Source organism: Pleurodeles waltl, chromosome 7 (assembly GCF_031143425.1).
Source record: "Pleurodeles waltl isolate 20211129_DDA chromosome 7, aPleWal1.hap1.20221129, whole genome shotgun sequence".
Taxonomy (NCBI): domain Eukaryota; kingdom Metazoa; phylum Chordata; class Amphibia; order Caudata; family Salamandridae; genus Pleurodeles; species Pleurodeles waltl.
Genome location: NC_090446.1, coordinates 1,460,171,913 through 1,460,191,740, shown reverse-complemented (window position 1 = coordinate 1,460,191,740; position 19,828 = coordinate 1,460,171,913). Strand labels below are relative to the sequence as shown.

Genomic DNA, 19,828 nt, shown 5'->3' with positions numbered 1-19,828 from the left:
AAGCTGGTCATACGAGGCAACAGCAAATGTACTTGTATTTATATCTCTTTGTAAAACTATAAATGTCTGGCTATAGTAGGAATAGCACAACTGATTGAGTTTCTTGTTGGTGGTTCCAAGGTTGAGAAGAACATTTTACTGCTTTCAGTAGTGATGCAGTTTAAGCAAGTGTATCACGCATTGATGAGTGTGTTAGCACAAGTTAGTGAATATGTCCCTATTGAACTAGTGTCCCTGATCATAGGGTGACTTGTGCACAGGACACATAGCTTAAAGTTCATTTTTCAAGACCTTCAGGAAGGGAACAGTATAGTCAAACCTATGAGCCTCCCATTCCAGTTTAGGGATTGCATTCCGGCCCACCAGACATCTGGTGGCACTGTGTTTGGAGGTCACAGCTACCCAAATTTCCTTTCTCAAGCCTCATCCACACTAATGCTGTGCTAATCAGTGTTTTGTCACGGGAGATAGAGATAACACAAGGTACCTAATGAATCATAGAAAGGTTGATCTCACTACGAAAGAAGGCCATGTCATTATGTCAGAAGGTAGTACCTGTTGCCACCAAAACCATTGTCACCTGTATCTCTGAAAGTATTGTAAGCCAATGGCTGCCAATCCGGTCCTGGACGTCACTAATGGAGTTACGGGGGTGATGAAACAAACGTACTAAGACATCCTTCCCATCCTTTAAATGTATGCATGACATGTATATACTCTGCAAACTCTGAGATTGGATGCAGTTAGACACAGACTTAACTCGGATGTATAATAAGCCACAAATTAGTTTTCTGAAGACAGATGAGAAATGTGATTGTGACCCTTCCTGGAAGACGTTAGTAGAAAAAGAACTGAACCAGGCCAGTGCCGATCTCCAACACTAATGCTTTACTAATGCTTTGGATAGACTGTGCACAAGCCTTTATACGCTTCCTTTTTAAGTTATATTATACTCTGTAGAGATCCACCAGGATTTCGAGGATGGTGGACATGGATGCAGCTGGTACACATAATAAGGTGAAGGTAGTAACACTGTTGTATTCAACCTCACTTTGCTGCTACAAGCAGCAAATGGGTGGTAAATTTACTGGTCCAGACTTATCCAAAGTAGGTTTAGAGACGAGCAAGTGATTATCACACTCCTCTCCGCATCAACCCTGTCACTGCCATCTCATTTTGCATCTAATCTTTACAACAATGTGTTGCTCTAATCAATCTAACGAGCTCATGCTCATTTCTGCATTCAAAATGTTTCTATTTACGCCAGTATACTGCTAAAATTGCATTCGAAGAAATGCTAAGGAAGAGCCTCATACAGTAGTCGGTAATTGGAACAAGCAGTAATAAAACAATGTATAATTTTGTACCCAGAAGTTACAAAGGAGCTCACATAAAAATATGAAAACTAATCTTGCTGGTCATCTACTATGAGGCTTGTGCCACCTTTCTTGTGATTGTTTGGTGAACCAGACAATATTCATGGGTCCAGTGAGGTCTGAGATCTCTGGGCGCCTTCATCCCATTTGGAATGGTGTCCATGACCTAAAGTAGTGCAGAGTTTGAGAGGGACAGGCAGTGCAATGTTCTTTCCATTTCCCATTCCTCGTGTTCACAAGTCTTTCTATTATGCCTATTCCAAACAACCTTCAGACATAGTAGACAGACTGTTATTTTTAGTGTAGTTGTATTGCGTTAAACATAATAGCTTGTCTATTATGTTTACTCTGGACTGTAGTAGACGTATCATTTTACTTGTAATTATTATACCTATGTTTAGGATTTTATTACAGCAGCTGATAATCGTATTAGATTGTTAAATCACTGACACTTTGCAACATAGTGGAACATTATGGCCCTAAATGAAAATGGATGAGAAAACCACAATGAGGCCCTTAATATGAGAAGTCCTTGACATAAATCTGAAAGTCCTAAGAATGCGGATTAAATATTAGCAGTACCATTCTATTCTTTCCTTAGCAATAAGATTTGTTGTTGGTAATTAGCAAGGTAAGTGCACTGCACAGCTGCACGAGAAGTTAAAAAGGAAATCATGGACCAGGAAATAAATAACAGATAGTAAAAAACATAAATCGGAATGGAAGCATATAAAGTCAGATCCAGAACATAAAGTGAACCATATTTTCCTAGGCACAGAAAAATGGATTAAATGATCTGATAGAGACATCTATCCGCAGATTCCTTACTTTAGAATCCACCCAAGGCGTGAGCCCGTATCCTGAAACTTTTTCCATAGTATGTCTGCAATTCAGTAGAGGGTGTCCCGCAACTCCATAACGATGTCATCCACCGGATGTGACGTCAGTGAAGTCCATATAACATCCTCGCTGACGCGCCAACGTCAGTTCCTTCTTTTCGACGCTTGCAACGTGGATCCGGTCAGGCCGTTTTTCGGCCTACTTCAACCTTTTCGCTATACTAAACAGTATGCGTTTCTATGTGTTCGGGGTTTAAACCCTGTGGGTCTCGTGGACGCCAAATGTCAGCTGCGGACCCCCATTCAGTTTGCATGTGGTGCATGGGCGAGCACCATGACGCCAACAAGTGTGACTCCTTTCAGCAACTTAGGCCGAAAGCTCTACAAGAGCATCAGATGAAGCTTCTAGCGGCGCGATTGTTGGAGTCATCTCGGTCTGCCCGTCGAATGAGGTCCTGTTCTTGTGTACGGCCATTTTCTATCATGCACTCGATTGGAATTCTGCCATTCAGCTCTGTCGCTATCCGTTTGTGAGATTTGTGGGCAACCTTTCTTGTTAACCTAGCCCTGGGATTCCAGTGTTGGACATTTAAATATTTTTATTAGGTTTATAGCTTTTGGGATTTGGTTCCATGATATGTATGAGAATTATAGGATAGCTGTTACCCTTTGAACTATTCTGTTTGAATATCCTAGGAGCACTTCCTTGGTCAGATCGGCTATTGGCTACAGCTGTGCTGGATATACCTCCATTTTACATCTCATGAAAGAAGGTGGTTCCCTCTGTGTGGCTACACCAAAATGCGCATCGGCACTTTGTGGGGATAAAAGGATCACCATGTACACTATTACCAAGAATGAATGATATTGATCGATTATCACCAATGCAACGATGTATTAATACACATTGCATATTGAATAGTGAATTTTACCATATCCATGTGTACCACAATCACAAATTGATTTAGACAGTGTTTATCTGTGATATTTTTGTCTTTTTGGTGACCTAGAATTTCCCCTTGTCCAGTTTGTGTTTATACTGTGGGTGAGTTGTCTGGAATGTATGTGGTGCATAGTATATGGTGATGGTTTGTATGTTGGTATGCTAAGGGGATTTTTGTTTTCTTTTTAGTGTTGTGCTTTGTGGCTTTATTTAGTGAATATTATATGTGTTGGCTGACTCAAAAGCATTGGTGGAATACCATACTGTATGTATAGTAATGTGATTTTTTCATATTTACTGGATTGTGATACATATAAATAAACAATACATTATTTTGTGTTTATGGAGGCCTCGTGTGTATTCATCATGCTCCAATAAGTAAATGATGAATTAATACATTGTGAATTTAGTTCTTTTTAGCTAAGTTTTCTTAGGCAGTGTTCTTTAGTTTTGTAGTGCCGTTCTCGTGGATGCCATTCGTCATCGACATCCAAAGGCAAGTCTTGCCCGTGGTCGAAGTCACAAAAGTTGCTGACTACACCGCATATGAACTGCCATCATTCCTTAATTGAGGAGATGATGTCATAGTCCACCCCATGTCTCCCTTCCTTTTCAGGAGACGAGGTGACTCCATATCAGATGCATGAACATTATACTTCCCTTCACGCTATCTTTGGTCAGTGGCTTCCCTCTGCAGTGCCTGTGGATCCTAAGGAGGTGCGAAGTACCTTGCCTGTATCCGCGCCAGCGGGTTTGCCCTTGGCTTCCGTTAGGCATCGGGTTTAAGCCTTCGGTGCCGGTGTCTGATGAGCTAACTCTGACGACTCTGCTGGCACAGCTGATCGAAATTGAATCCCTCTCTCCATCTGAAGTCGGAATCGATGTCCAGGAATCACCTTCTCGATGTTGGTCGGGGATGGCGCCAGTCATGTCTGTCATTCCTGTCCTCCTTCCACCAGAATCCCCTCATGTTGATCCTACTGGGGGACATGGTGGACAGGCGGTAGAGGAATCAGACCCTCCTAGAGACGACAGCTGGTTAACTGACCTAGCTACAGTTGGTGTCTTGGATTCTTCTCCAGGTCTACTTTCACCCCCTGGACTTGCTGCAGAGGCGAGCTCCTCCTTTGCAGATAATCTAAAAAGGGTTGCGGAAATGTTGGATCTTCCTTCAGTGGAATTAGCTTCAGTTCTCCTAATTGATGTCCTCCCTCAGTCCTACAGGGTTGAACCAGTGCTTCCTTACAGCAGAGCCTACATGATGTCTTGCTGGAGCTTGGGTTAAGCCTGATACATGGGCCCTTGTTGACCGGGCTGTATCCCATTGGCGTTGACCTGCTCCTGGTGATCCGCCATATCTAATAAGACATCTCACTCATTGAAGTTTGGTGGCTCAGGCTGCCTTAACTTTCCATGTTATGGAGTCTCTCCCACGTGTTCCACCTGATAAAAAGTCCAGGAGTCTAGACATCTGTGGCAGGCATATTTTTTCCTCCACAATTCCTGCTCTACTCTCTGTGAACACATCTTGTGTTCTTAGATGTTTCTCTCATTTTTATGGGACTCATTAGCGAACATTTTACATTTGCTTCTGGAAGATATAAGGAGTACTATTATTCCTGTGGTCCAGGACGCACAGCTTGCAGCTGGATTAATCATTCACTGCAGCATGGACACCACGAACTCTGTGGGTCGAGCTATGGCTCCCTCAGTTGCACTACATTGTCGTGCCAGTTACATACCTTAGGGTTTTCAGAGCCAGTCCAGTCTACATTGATCGACGTGCCATTTGATGGTGCCAATTTATTTAGAGCTCAGGCTGACTCAACATTAAGGCGATTTTGAGACAGTAGGGGTGGAGCACCGAATTATCTTGGTTCCTCTCTATCTTTTGGCTAGTTCATAACTTCTGTACTGTTAGTATAGCGTTACTTGTTCGTGAAAAAGTTTCACAAGAGTTTTGACTGTGAGACTTTTTCAGTTTTATATATATATTCGGTCGAAGAAAACGCTACGGGACCGGAGAGCATGAAGGCTTCAAATGGCATCGGCGCCGTCAGGACACCATGACGTTGAGGAAGAGGAGACTTTCTCCATCGCTGACTCGGACGAGCCCGAAACAGAGCAGGCGCCGAAAACCGTGAGTAAACCAGCCCTGGCCAAAACTCACGCAAAAATCATGAAGGCCCAGGGGATGCCACCGCCGGCAGGCCATGGCTTAACCCGTAAAATCGGTGACCATCCATCGGCACCTAAAAAGGCCACACACACGTGTCAAAGTCATCCGACTCCGGTCGAGATCCCGGCACAGAGCATACTCAACACCGAGAACATGGCTCAGACCAGACTCGACACCGAGAGACCGGCTCCGAGATAAGTCGGCACCGAGAGATCGGCACACCGAAACCTAAACAAGTGGCTTCGGAGCCGAAAAAGACTGTAGAAAAAGTTTAGGTACCGAAACACCCAGCTTCGGAGCCGAAAACAAGCTCCTAAAAGTACAAGGCCTTTCAGAACTACAAGTCCACAAATTTGGACAAGAGCTAGAAGCAGGAGAGCCATATTATACACACAGAAGGCTCCATATTCAAAAGGAAACAGGGAAAATAAGAACTCTCCCTCCTATAAGGATGAAAAGGAAACTTGCTTTCCAAGACAAAGAAAAACAACCACAAGCAAAAGTGGCAAAACCAGTAACTCCACGTCACTCTTCGCCACAACCATCACCACACCACTCACCGCAACTGTCACCAATTGCAACCCCCCCATGATGCAATCACCAACGCACACAGGGATCAGCCAGGATGACCCAGATGCATGGGATCTATATGATGCGCCAGTATCAGATAATAGTCCAGACTGCTACCCAGCAAGACCATCACCACCTGAAGAGAGTACTGCCTACACGCAAGTGGTGTCCAGAGCAGTGGCTTTTCACAATGTGGCACTGCTCGCAGAACCCATTGAGGATGACTTTTTATTTAATACTTTGTCGTCGACACACAGTCAGTACCAAAGTCTCCCGATGCTACCAGGGATGTTGAAACACGCAAAACAAGTATTTCAAGAACCCGTCAAAGGCAGAGCCATCACACCTAGGGTGGCGAAAAAGTACAAGCCTCCCCTACAGACCCTGTATACATCACACAACAACTGACACCTGACTCAGTAGTAGTAGGCGCAGCACGTAAAAGGGCTAATTCACACACCTCGAGAGATGCACCACCACCCGACAAAGAAAGTCGAAAGTTTGATGCAGCGGGGAAAAGAGTTGCAGCACAAGCGTCCAATCAATGGCGCATTGCTAATTCCCAGGCTTTATTGTCAAGATCTGACAGGGCTCATTGGGATGAAGTGCAGCACTTTATAGAACATCTGCCCAAAGAGTTCCAAAAGCGTGCACAACAAGTGGAGAAGAGGGCAAACTTATCTTGAACAACCAGATACGATCGGCTATGGATGCAGCGGACACAGCCGCAAGAACTGTGAATACAGCGGACACTATTCGGAGACACGCATGGCTATGCACCTCCGGATTTAAGGCCGAAATCCAACAGGCTGTGCTTAATATGCCTTTTAATGGACAGCAGTTGTTTGGGCCGGAGGTGGACACAGCTATGGAGAAGCTGAAGAAAGACACGGATACGGCCAAGGCCATGGGCGCGCTCTACTCCCCACAGAGCAGAGGCACATTTAGGAAGACACAATTTAGAGGGGGGTTTCGGGCCCAAAGCACAGAACCCTCAACCTCACAAACCAGACCCACATACCAGGGCCAGTATCAGAGAGGAGGCTTTCAGGGACAATACAGAGGTGGACAGTTCCCTAAAACTAGAGGAAAGTTCCAAAGACCCCTCAAAATAAACAGTGACTTCAGTGTCACAAATCCCCAACACATAACACCAGTGGGGGGGAGAATCACAGATTTTTACCAAAACTGGGAAGAAATAACAACAGACTCGTGGGTCCTAGCCATTATCCAACATGGTTATTGCATAGAATTCCTACAATTACCACCAAATATGCCTCCAAGAACACACAACATGTCCAAACAGCACTTGGATCTATTACAACTAGAAGTCGGAGTGTTACAAGTTGTTTTTCTTCGAAGAAGTCTTTTCGAGTCACAAGACCGAAGGACTCCTCCCTTTCGGCTCCATTGCGCATGGGCGTCGACTCCATCTTAGATTGTTTTCCTCCCGCCATCGGGTATTGTTCGCGCTCGGTACCGGTTTTAGTGTTAGTATATCGACACAGATAGTAGAAGCGCTCTGGCGGCCCTTCGGGGCTTCCACTCCTTAGCGGGGGCTGGTCGGCCCGACCGCGTCCATCATCGAAACTAATGGACCGGACCCCCTTCCACTTCTGCCTAAATTGCCATGCGAAGTATCCTTATTCAGACCAACACTTGGTCTGTAACCTGTGTCTATCACCGGCACACAGGGAGGATACTTGCGAGGCCTGTCGGGCATTTCGATCGAAAAAGACCCTACGCGATCGAACAGCCAGGAGACTACAAATGGCGTCGACCTCAACAGAACAGATCGATGTCGAAGAGGAGGAAAGAATCTCCATACAAGAAACGGACTCAGACAACTCCGAAAGTGAGCTACCGACAACAACGCAGAAGACTGTGAGTAAAACTGCCCCGTCCAAGACTCACTCCAAGATCATACAGGCCAAGGGGATGCCACCGCCAGCAGGCCATGGCTTAAACCCATCGAAAACACGGTGACCAACCATCGGCACCAAAAAAGGCCACACAACTGCCGAAGACATCCGACTCCGGTCGAGATACAGGCTCCGAACCATCTCGGCACCGGGAGTTCGACACACCCAAGGTGAAAAAGGTTACCCCGGTACCGAAAAAAGCAGCCTCGGAGCCGAAATTAGGCTCTTACATGGAAGAGCAAGGACTTTCCGCCCAAATGCATGTACATAGATTTGAGCAGGAAATAAGCACGGGGGAACCAGACCATACCCAAAGGAGGATGCATATCCAGAAAGAGACTGGAAAAATACAAATACAAACTCTTCCTCCAATTAAAATCAAAAGAAAGCTGGCATTTCAAGAGTCAGAAATGCAGCCAAAGGCAAAGGTGGCTAGAGACGAAACACCACCACCAAGATTTTCGCCACAGCCTTCTCCACTACATTCACCACAGCTGTCCCCGGTAACAACACCCCCAATGCAGTCACCAACACATACGGGGATGACGCAGGATGACCCGGATGCATGGGACTTATATGATGCACTGGTCTCCGACAACAGTCCAGATTGTTACCCGACAAGGCCGTCACCTCCAGAGGACAGCACTGCATACACGCAGGTATTATCAAGGGCAGTACATTCCACAATGTAGCAATGCATTCGGAGCCAATAGAGGATGACTTCCTATTTAACACCCTGGCATCCACCCAGAGTTCCTACCAAAGTCTGCCAATGCTCCCAGGCATGCTCAAGCATGCAAAGCAAGTCTTCCAGGACCCAGTGAAAGGCAGGGCTATCACGCCTAGGTTGGAGAAAAAATACAAACCTCCCCCAACAGACCCTGTGTTTATAACAGCAACTGACACTAGATTCGGTGGTCGTGGGAGCAGCAAGAAAGAGGGCAAACTCCCAATCATCAGGAGACGCACCACCACCTGACAAAGAGAGCAGGAAGTTCGATGCAGCGGGCAAACGAGTGGCAGCACAGGCAGCCAATTAATGGCAGATTGCAAACTCGCAGGCCCTACTGGCTCGCTACGACTGGGCGCACTGGGACGAGATTCAACATATTATAAAGCACTTACCGAAAGAACACCAAAAACGTGACCAACAGGTTGTTGAGGAAGGACAAGCAGTTTCCAACAACCAGATAAGATCCGCATTGGACTCTGCAGACACAGCAGCACGGACAGTCAACACTGCGGTAACCATTCGCAGGCATGCATGGTTACGGAGCTCAGGGTTTAATCCCGAAATCCAACATGGTTATTGCATAGAATTCATAAATTTCCCACCAGATGTGACCCCAAGAGCACACAAGATGTCCAAACAACACTTAGACCTGTTACAACTAGAAGTCCAAGCATTGTTACAAAAACAATCAATAGAATTAGTACCCAACCATCAAAAAGGAACAGGTGTCTACTCACTATATTTCCTAATTCCAAAGAAGGACAAAACGTTGAGACCCATATTAGACCTCAGAACACTGAATCTCTACATCAAATCAGATCACTTCCACATGGTAACACTTCAAGACGTGATTCCCTTGCTCAAAAAACAGGACTACATGTCAACGTTAGATCTCAAGGATGCATATTTTCACATACCCATACATCCTTCGCACAGAAAATACTTAAGGTTTGTAATACACCGTGTGCATTATCAATTCAAGGTGTTACCGTTCGGGGTAACAGCCCCAAGGGTATTCACAAAATGCCTTGCAGTAGTAGCCGCTCATATAAGGAGATAGCACATGCACGTATTCCCATACTTAGACGATTGGTTAATAAAAACCAGCACTCGGCAACAGTGTCTTCTTCACACGCAATAAATTATAGAAACTCTACACAAACTAGGGTTTTCGATAATTTACCAAAAATCACATCTAGAACCATCCCAGATACAACAATACTTGGGAGAAACACTCAACACACAAAAAGCGATTGCCACTCCAAGTCCGCAAAAGGCACTAGCATTCCAAAATATAGCATAAAACATGCAGCCAAACCAACACTACCAAGTGAGGTTTGTAATGAAAATTCTAGGCATGATGTCTTCATGCATAGCCATTGTCCCAAACACAAGATTACACATGCGGCCCTTACAACAGTGCCTAGCAAAGCAATGGACACAAGCACAGGGTCAGCTCCAAGATCTAGTGCTGGTAGACCGCCAGACACACTTCTCGCTTCAATGGTGGAACCCTATAAATTTAAACCAAGGGTGGCCATTCCAAGACCCAGTGCCTCAATACGTGATCACAACAGATGCTTCCATGATGGGGTGGGGAGCACACCTCAACCAGCACAGTATACAGGGACAATGGGACAATCAACAAAAACAACTGCACATAAATCATTTAGAACTGTTGGCAGCATTAAAAGCATTTCAACCACTGATAGCCCACAAACACATTCTTGTCAAAACCGACAACATGACGACAATATATTACCTCAACAAACAAGGAGGGACACACTCGTCACAACTGTGTCTCTTAGCACAGAAAATTTGGCATTGGCAATTCACAATCACATTCGCCTAATAGCACAATACATCCCAGGCATTCAAAACCAGTTAGCCGACAATCTCAGTCGAGATCACCAACAAACACACGAATGGGAAATTCATCCCCAGATCCTACAAGATTACTTTCTACGCTGGGGAACGCCAAAAATAGACCTATTCGCCACAAAAGAAAACGCAAAATGCCAAAACTTCGCGTCCAGGTACCCACACCCTCAGTCCAAGGGCAATGCGTTATGGCTCAGTTGGTCAGGGATATTTGCTTACTCTTTTCCCCCTCTCCCACTCATTCCTTATCTGGTAAACAAACTGAGTCAAAACAGACTCAAACTAATACTCATAGCACCAACCTGGGCTCGCCAACCGTGGTACACAACACTGCTGGACCTATCAGTAGTACCTCACGTCAAATTACCAAACAGGCCAGATCTGTTAACTCCACACAAACAGCAGATCAGACACTCGAATCCAGCATCGCTCAATCTAGCAATCTGGCTCTTCTAGTCTTAGAATTTGGACACTTAGACCTTGCACAAGAATGTATGGAGGTCATTAAACAAGCTAGGAAACCTACTACAAGACATTGTTATGCAAACAAATGGAAAAGATTTGTTTACTACTGCCACAATAATCGAATTCAACCACTACATGCTTCCACAAAGGACATTGTAAGCTACTTATTACACTTACAAAAGTCTAAGCTAGCATTCTCTTCAATTAAAATACATCTCACAGCAATATCTGCCTATCTGCAGATTACACATAACACATCGCATTTTAGAATCCCAGTCATTAAAGCATTTATGAAAGGACTAACAATCATACCCCCAAGGACACCACCAGTACCTTAGTGGAATCTTAATATTGTATTAACACGACTCCTGGGACCACCATTCGAACCCATGCACTCTTGTGAAATGCAATACTTGACTTGGAAAGTAGCCTTTCTAATAGCTATCACATCACTTAGAAGAGTAAGTGAGATACAAGCATTTACTATTCAAGAACCCTTTATACAAATACATAAACATAAAGTGGTTCTCCGTACAAATCGCAATTTCTTACCAAAGGTCATATCACCATTCCACCTAAACCCAACTGTGGAACTCCCAGTCTTCTTTCCGCAACCAGACTCAGTAGCCGAAAGAGCCTTACATACATTAGACATAAAAAGAGCACTAATGTATTACATTGACAGAACAAAACAATTTCGTAAAAGAAAACAATTGTTTGTAGCCTTCCAAAAACCTTATGAAGGTAATCCTATATCCAAACAAGGCATCTCCAGATGGATAGTTAAATGTATTCAAACTTGCTATATTAAAGCAAAAAGAGATTTACCTATTACACCAAGAGCACATTCCACTAGGAAGAAAGGCGCCACAATGGCTTTTCTTGGGAACATACCTATGACAGAAGTTTGTAAGGCAGCCACCTGGTCTACACCTCATACATTCACTAAGCATTACTGTGTAGATGTGTTAGCAACACAACAAGCCACAGTAGGACAGGCTGTATTAAGAACATTATTTCAGACAACTTCAACTCCTACAGGCTAAACCACCGCTTTTTGGGGAGATTACTGCTTGTTAGTCTATTACCCAGTGTACATCTGTTCGTGGCATGAGACGCTGCAGATTCACATGCGCCCTCCCACCTCCCCGGGAGCCTGTAGCCGTTATTAGTTGAATGAAAATTGTAAATTCGTAAATAAATATTCTTTCGATACACATTATGTACATACATACCTACTCCATTTCATGGGCACATCTAGTATACTCACAACTCCTATCTCACCCTCTGCGGGGAAAACAATCTAAGATGGAGTCGACGCCCTTGCGCAATGGAGCCAAAAGGAAGGAGTCCCTCGGTCTCGTGACTCGAAAAGACTTCTTCGAAGAAAAACAACTTGTATCCCAAATGGTTACTATTGTTGACTTACTGTATGATTTCTCTGCAAGAGATAAACATTTTATGTGTGTCTTATAATATAGGTCTGGTTGGGATATGCCTTTACATTGTAAGATTCTGCTCAATGACATGTTATGACTTGTTATGCTGGTCTGTGTTCCAACAGGGTAGAACATTCAGTTTCAGTAATCAATAGATTATCTTCACTACCTCATTTAGTAACACTGTCATACCATCATGGGTAGGGTTTCTTAGCCATGTTTTATTTGTATTTATGATGACACTACAGTGGTCTTTCCAGAGTATTGATGAGGTGTGCATGGGTTCTCACCCCATTAAAGGAACAAGTAGCTTAATATTAATTTTTATTAGTTTGCCTCTAACACCGATTGGTCATATTAACATAGATTTTTTTCCCCATGTTTTTGGTTGTTTATGTCCCCTTATCAGCGGTTCCTCCCAGGAGTCTTTAGTCGTGAAATAGGTTACGGCTCACCTACATTCTTATAAATGCCGGTCTTTATGCATCACTCTAGACCGTTTTTGTTCTAAGAACATAATTTGAATGATGTCGATCATGGGTGATCTATACCCATGTTCTTATTGTTTTTATAACTTTTTATATACTTTCTCCAAGGTTTGCCGTCCTCTTTGTTAATATTACGTATTACTGTGTTGTGTTACTCTGGAGCCCATCTAGAATGATATGTAAGTAAAGGCAGGTTGCTGCCATGGGTATGAGCCTTTGGGCGGGGATTGGGAAATTATGCCCAGGTGGTATGTGTATAAGGTACTTGTATAGCACAAACCTAGCCAAAAGCAGTGGAATACTGTGTATAGTCAAAGGCGAGCTTAAAGTCAGCGTGTAATAGGAGAGGTAGCCCTACAACCCACTGCTGCTGAAGCTTTGTCACTGCTGGTTCAGTGTAATGCACCTCTGGCAGTTTCTCACTTTCTATTTGTCTATCTTCCCTCTGCTTTCAGTGTCCCCTCTCTCTATTCCCATTTCTGTTCGCTCTCCTTCTGCTAACTCACTTTTGTTTTGGAAAATGTTCTATCCTAAAGCAGAACAATGAAGTCCCACAATATTCTGCTTCATCGGATGACAAAATAAGCGGAATATCATTCCATATGTGTGTGTTTTGCAGAATTATTGAATTTTCCTAAATATTGCCTCTGAGCACCATTTTGAGAAATATTCCTTAGTATTACTGTAATTGTAAGAGCTCTGTCAAATTTTTATGGTATCCCCTAGCTCTAACTACGCTTTATTCATCATGTTTCTTCCCTTGCTTACTCTTGCTTTTCCTTATTTATCATGTCATTCTCTTTAATGTTTATAATTCCTTTCCCTTTTATTCCACTCTCACCTGACTGCCTTTTGATACCCTTCTTCCATTTTTATACCAATTTCTTCTTCCTCTCAGTTGTTTACGTTTAGCTCTGTCCACTCTGCAACATCTTTCTCTCTGCATATGCATACATAAATATATATATTTATGTGTTTGTGTACATCTGTAGCTTTTATTTCTATTTGCTTCGTTCTTCCTTCTCGTGCAACAGGCTATATTGTCCTTTTCTTTGCCTAGTTTTTCTAATGTACTGCTCTCTCTCTCATTCTCAGGCCTCCACAAATTGCATCGTCTGCGCCGGCCACGCTCCAGCAGTGATGCGTTTCCTGTGTCAGCAGACCCGAATATGTTGCCTGGAATGAAGTCATGCCGTTCATGTGAGAGCCTGGAGTCTGAGGGCCGAGACAGTGTATACACAGTGCCAGACTTCAGCCGTAGGACCTCAATGTGGATGGATGATGATGAGATGGACTTCAGCCCACCTTTTCTGGAGGCGGGTAGCCTTGACTTTGACCCACTGTCCTTCCAGTGTAGCCCACCACGCCGCTCATTAGTTGAGGATTCAGACTCATCACCTGAGTCCCTGTTTGGAAGGAAGCCAGTCTCTGTCCGCAAGACACTGGATGAGAACTGCCAGACTTCTACTCCGCTGGGAAACCCACCTAAGAGTGCACCTGTTCAGGGGTCAGAGGTCTCAAGCCCACTGCGTGAGCGACTGCCAAAGTCATTCTCTTTCTCCCGGAAGGTAGCACGTGCCCTGTCTCCCCGTGGCAGCCGTTCACCCCCCATGGATATTTCTGAACCCATCAGCATCACCATCCCTGCCAAGGTCTTGGAGATGTTGGGCAGCAAAGCTGGTGATGGGCAGGGGTCTAGCACTATTGGAACTTCCTCCCGTGGATCCCAGCCTACCCAGTCTCCTCCTCAGATGATCTCCATGCTCCTCAAGTCCTGTGATATCCAGTTGAGTGAAAGCTGTCAGCAGGAAATCCACCGCAAGCTGTCATTGGGCGAGATGAAGGGGCAATCAGCTGACCACACCAGCAGCACAGCAGGGCCTTCAAAGAGTAAGCTTCCCTCATTGGCAAACTTCCTGTCTCCTTATTGTTTCCTCTTTCTCTGCTTCCTGGCAGTGATTAGTGGTAACTATGTACTCTTACAGCATCCCTTCCTGCTGGCGTCTGATAAGCAGTGAGGAAGGCTCGCCATAGTAATGGGGGTGGGGGGACTCAGAGTTATGCTAGCTCGTACCTGGACTTCAGTCTAGAGACTGAGGGGAGGAGAGGCCACCTGATAAGGAGATTGATTATTTCCTAGGGTAGAATCGGTAATACAGTTTCACCACATGGCTACACACCCTCTTTCCTGTTTGTCAAAAAGGAGGAAGGAAGTCTATAAAACTGGAGATGGAAAGAATGGGATTGGAAACAGATTCACCTCTTCACCTCAGGCCTGTGACCAAAGTCCCCTAGGAATAGCTGATTAGTGTGAATTAATGACCAGACATGTTGACTTCAAAGGGCAGTATGGAATAGAATTTCTCTCCAGGTCTCAGGAAGAGGGTGTGGGGAATGTTCTAATAGTTACTAGACCTGACTGGCTTTCGCATGCTCGTAGAGTTGGTCTGTCCTAAAGAAATGGGTGCAGTTTAGAAATGGTAGTATTTTAAAAGGATGCAAGCTCACAGATTCAAAGCAGACACTTAGTATGGGATTGGCATTTGAAGGATGCACATTCTACCACTGGTACAGCCTTGTACCTGAAGTACTAATGAGTATGAAACCAATTCTGCATGGAAGTAAATGCCTAAGTAAGGTTGCCGCTATCGGCTAAATAATTTGCCTTATATCACTTGATAATCTGCGCACATTATTTGACTTCTAACTGCACTAATAGTTATGCAGCTTCAGTAGTTAGAGTGACATGCAACACATCCAGACTCCCAAATGAGGTTCTAGAGATCAGCAAACATGTCACCCCGTATGGGATGATTGCTGCAGACTCATTATAAGGCCAGTGTGTTGAGTATTGGCATGTCTGTAGAGGTAAATTTGAAGCTAAAAGTGGCTGAGGTTGTGGCAGATTTCTGTCTGGGCAAGAGTGGCCTCACCTGAAACTGACTTCATTTTGGAATCTGCAGACTTTGTAGTTTGTGAACTTTTTGGAGAACGGTTCTCGGAATGTTGTGTGGATATCAGTATGTGAGACATTTTGGATTGCCTTACTGAGTTACTTTGATGCATTCAGAGTTTTCTGCTTTTTTGTAAGTCATTGGGCTGATTTAGGGTGAAGACGTATGAGTTCGTTCGATGGCATGTGTAGCTGCAGATACACATGCAGTGCACATCCCGCCATCTGGTGTTGGGCTCGGAGTGTTACAAGTTGTTTAATGTTCTTGCCCATCCCTTTTCTCTACCACACCCTCTGGTTACCCTCCCAGTCAATTTTCTTGGTACTCTCACTAACCATTGGTATTTTGTTCTTGCAGCTCCTGAGACCGACCAGGACCAGCATCACTCACAGTCACCAACTCCTGTCTCTATCCTCCGCCATGTGCCTCCTCCCCCTCCCCCAAAGAACCCAGCCCGGCTCATGGCTTTAGCCTTGGCTGAGAGTGCCCAGCGTGCCCTCAATACACCCAATGTGACACAGAAGGAGCAATCTGCACCGCTCACCTCGCATTTCCGGAGATCTCTGTCGTTGGAGTGTGGGGAGACCCTGCCGCCAGGATCTCTGTACTCTGCAGTCCGCTCACAGGCAGGTGGGAAACCTGTGGGAGGTGCTCAATTACAGAGGCAGCAGAGTGAAAGTGGACTGAGGTTGTCCAGCCATCAGCGAGAGAAGAGGCACCCCCAGGTGAGTGGCTCCTATCATTAGGAAATTATGAGAGTGCACTATGCCTCCACTTGCAATGAGACCTGTGATTCTGCATTTACTTATCAGACCGTCTATTAAAAAATGTTCAAATGTCTCCCTCCAAACCTCCAGTCTCTTTTCCTTCTCACAGTGCTCCCTGTCCCTGTGTTTTCTTATTAGAGGACACTCAAACTCTTACACTACTGTCTACAAATTTAGTGCTAGTCTCGCCTTGACATGAGCCCTTTGTCTCGCCTTGACATGAGCCCTTTGTCTCGCCTTGACATGAGCCCTTTGTCTCGCCTTGACATGAGCCCTTTGTCTCGCCTTGACATGAGCCCTTTGTCTCGTCTTGACATGAGCCCTTTGTCTCGTCTTGACATGAGCCCTTTGTCTCGTCTTGACATGAGCCCTTTGTCTCGCCTTGACATGAGCCCTTTGTCTCGCCTTGACATGAGCCCTTTGTCTCGCCTTGACATGAGCCCTTTGTCTCGCCTTGACATGAGCCCTTTGTCTCGTCTTGACACGGGCCCCCTTGTCCCGCCTTGACACGGGCCCCCTTGTCCCGTCTTGACACGGGCCCCCTTGTCCCGTCTTGACACGGGCCCCCTTGTCCCGTCTTGACACGGGCCCCCTTGTCCCGTCTTGACACGGGCCCCCTTGTCCAGTCTTGACACGGGCCCCCTTGTCCAGTCTTGACACGGGCCCCCTTGTCCCGTCTTGACACGGGCCCCCTTGTCCCGTCTTGACACGGGCCCCCTTGTCCCGTCTTGACACGAGCCCCCTGTCCTATCTTCTGATGAGAGCATATGGTCATTCCATCTTCTAATGTGAGCTCCCTATCCCTCCTACTTTAGAAGAGCCCTTTGTCCAGGCTTCACATAATCTTCTGATGGGTCACTTATCCTTAGGTCCTACAGATCAGAAACTCCGGTAATATGTACAGGAAATAATAATCAATAAACTCCATGTACAGCTAGTGTTATACCTTCTAAGAGAAATAGTTCTTTATGGGTATATCAAACAGGGCAATTGAAACTATGATGTGTGCCAAAACAAATATGTGGTGGAAGTTCTAGGCTTGAGGTACTATCCAGAAGTATTTATTGCTTTTATGAGCTAGGTGCTGGATTGTCCGTAAACCTGAGCCTTAAGATCATTGTTTTCCCATGGATAAACAATCTAGTATTCTGAGAAAACTCAGTAGGCAATCACATTTGTTTACTCTTAGTTTACGAGCCAGAGGAACAGAAATGCTAGACAAAAGGGTACAGTGTATTCAGAGTGATTTGATATGTTCCGCTCAATCCTAGAGCCTCTGTGTGTAAGGTTGTGCTACACCGTTGGAGATGCCCAAAAGTCTACTACTAAAACAAGGGTCCCCCTAAGTCAAATTCTTTGTGCAGGATGCCCAAGACCAGTCACCCAGTCTGGTAGTCAGGAGTTAAAGTGCAGTGGTGTTGGGTGTTTAGCCCCTTTCAGGACTAAAGTGTTTGTGTCTTTGCATAGGGACTGTCAGATAAGGAGGGCACTCACAACATTGGCTTCAAGTGGTGCCACATTTCCAAGGATGATATCTCCGAACTGGAGTGTCAAGCGATATTATTCATACTTATTTTCCAAGCCATTGTAGGGTATGCATAGGTCTCCAAGAACCCCTAGAGCAACAGAATAACCATTCTGGGCAGAAGACAGGGTATACTGCCCTCTGTAACATCATAAACCTGTATCTGTCAGAATAATCTTGCTACTTAATCAAACTATTATGCAAAATGGTTCTGCCAGTGAGAGACAACCCCAAGACTTGGGTTGAAGAGGTAAAACATGAGTGTGCCTCTTGTTCTGTATGGAGAGAGATTCCTGTGCCCTGAGAGGATTGGGCATTTTATTGGCAGTGCAGATCCACCATTTTGTCAGTTCTAAACTGCTTGACAGTGGACAACAAAACAAAGGAAAGGAAGGATTGTGGGTTACAGTCAGAGCGGGAAACTTGTTTGTCCGAGGAGCAGACATGGGTTCTGCTGGAACAATACAGAATCGCGGAAAGCCACTGGGACAGGGGAAAGGCAGATTTGTTAATGATGACAAACCTGCTGGGGATTTACTGTCTTCTACAACCCTGAGCAGTGTATAAAATGTATGCCAGGACTTTGGGGGTCTTGGGGGTCCTTAGGGGTTTAGAGTACTGGGCCTCCTAGATTGAGAAATCCTCTTGAAGGATAAACGAGGCGGGTAGGATCAAATGGGGTCAACTAGTAACAGAAACCAGACGCAGAGATAGGAGGCTTGATCAAGTCAAGTAGCAACTAAACGGAATGCTGATTCTGTATGATAAGTTGGTGAAGGAATAGATAGGGTGGGGGTTATTTGTTTTTGGGGGGGCTAATAGTTTGATAGTGTTGCCCATCATTCGGCACTTGATCACCTGCCCCCCCCCAACATATACCAAACTAAACACACACATTCTCTCCCCCACCCTACAACCCTGACACTCTCTCCCTATCATATTTCTCAGTCTTGCTCTCTCCCTCCCTATCTCAGTCTCTGTCTGACCCAGTTATGTGAGACTTGCAGATTTAACCAGTGAGTGCAAGTAGGTATTACACGGACCAGGGATTCGGGTTAGAAGTCTGTACACCTCAACTGTAACAGGCTGTCACCTACCAGAAGTCTTCATTTAGACAGATAGATGGCAGTAGTCACATTTTGACTAAGCGTATGGGTGTGCTTTGGGTGTCCCCCTTTCCAAAGCTTTGCCGTGGAGACTGTTTTATAGAAATATAGAGTGTCTTCAGATTGGCAAGCCTGAGGAAAATGTACACAGACAAGATAAACAACGAACATGGCAGTGTGGTAGAGCTTCCAAGAAACTGACTGACTGTAGTCGTGTCCCTGTGACTTATGATGGGAGCCCTCTGTGTCTGCGTATTGAGACGCTCCTGCCTCTTCATCTTTAAGATCAGATTGATGAATCAGTGCATCTTCTGATGGGAGGGACTCGTTCCTCCATCTTAGGTCCATGTCCAGCAGTCTCCTGTCCGTTAATTTTCAAGAGAAGAGCGCACTTTTTTGTACTCTGTCTGATGGGAGCCTAACTTTAGTCTAGAAATATTGAGTGGCCCCTGGTCTTGTATCTTCTGAGAACTTCTTTGCCTACAACTTTATTTGTCATCTTTCCAAGTACTTTCTGCGGTCTGTCTCTTTTTCCAGTCCTTATCAATCATTTTGTAGTTCCAAAGACTTTCCCCTTTTCTCATGTTTTTTGCATCTGCCTCTCAGCCCACTCTGGTATTATCTAACTTAGCCAAAATGCT

At 45.0% G+C, this 19,828-nt stretch overlaps 1 protein-coding gene across 4 annotated transcripts in view; it reads left to right on the top strand.

Moving 5' to 3' along the window:
• Nucleotides 1–19,828, top strand: part of ARHGAP33 (Rho GTPase activating protein 33) — a 293,765-nt gene that overhangs the window by 260,918 nt on the left and 13,019 nt on the right. For all 4 annotated transcript variants that reach the window (XM_069201127.1, XM_069201126.1, XM_069201128.1 and 1 more), the window contains 2 exons: nucleotides 13,931–14,725; nucleotides 16,147–16,514. In XM_069201127.1, the coding sequence (XP_069057228.1) occupies nucleotides 13,931–14,725; nucleotides 16,147–16,514 (1,163 nt within the window). The remainder of the gene's footprint in view (nucleotides 1–13,930; nucleotides 14,726–16,146; nucleotides 16,515–19,828) is intronic.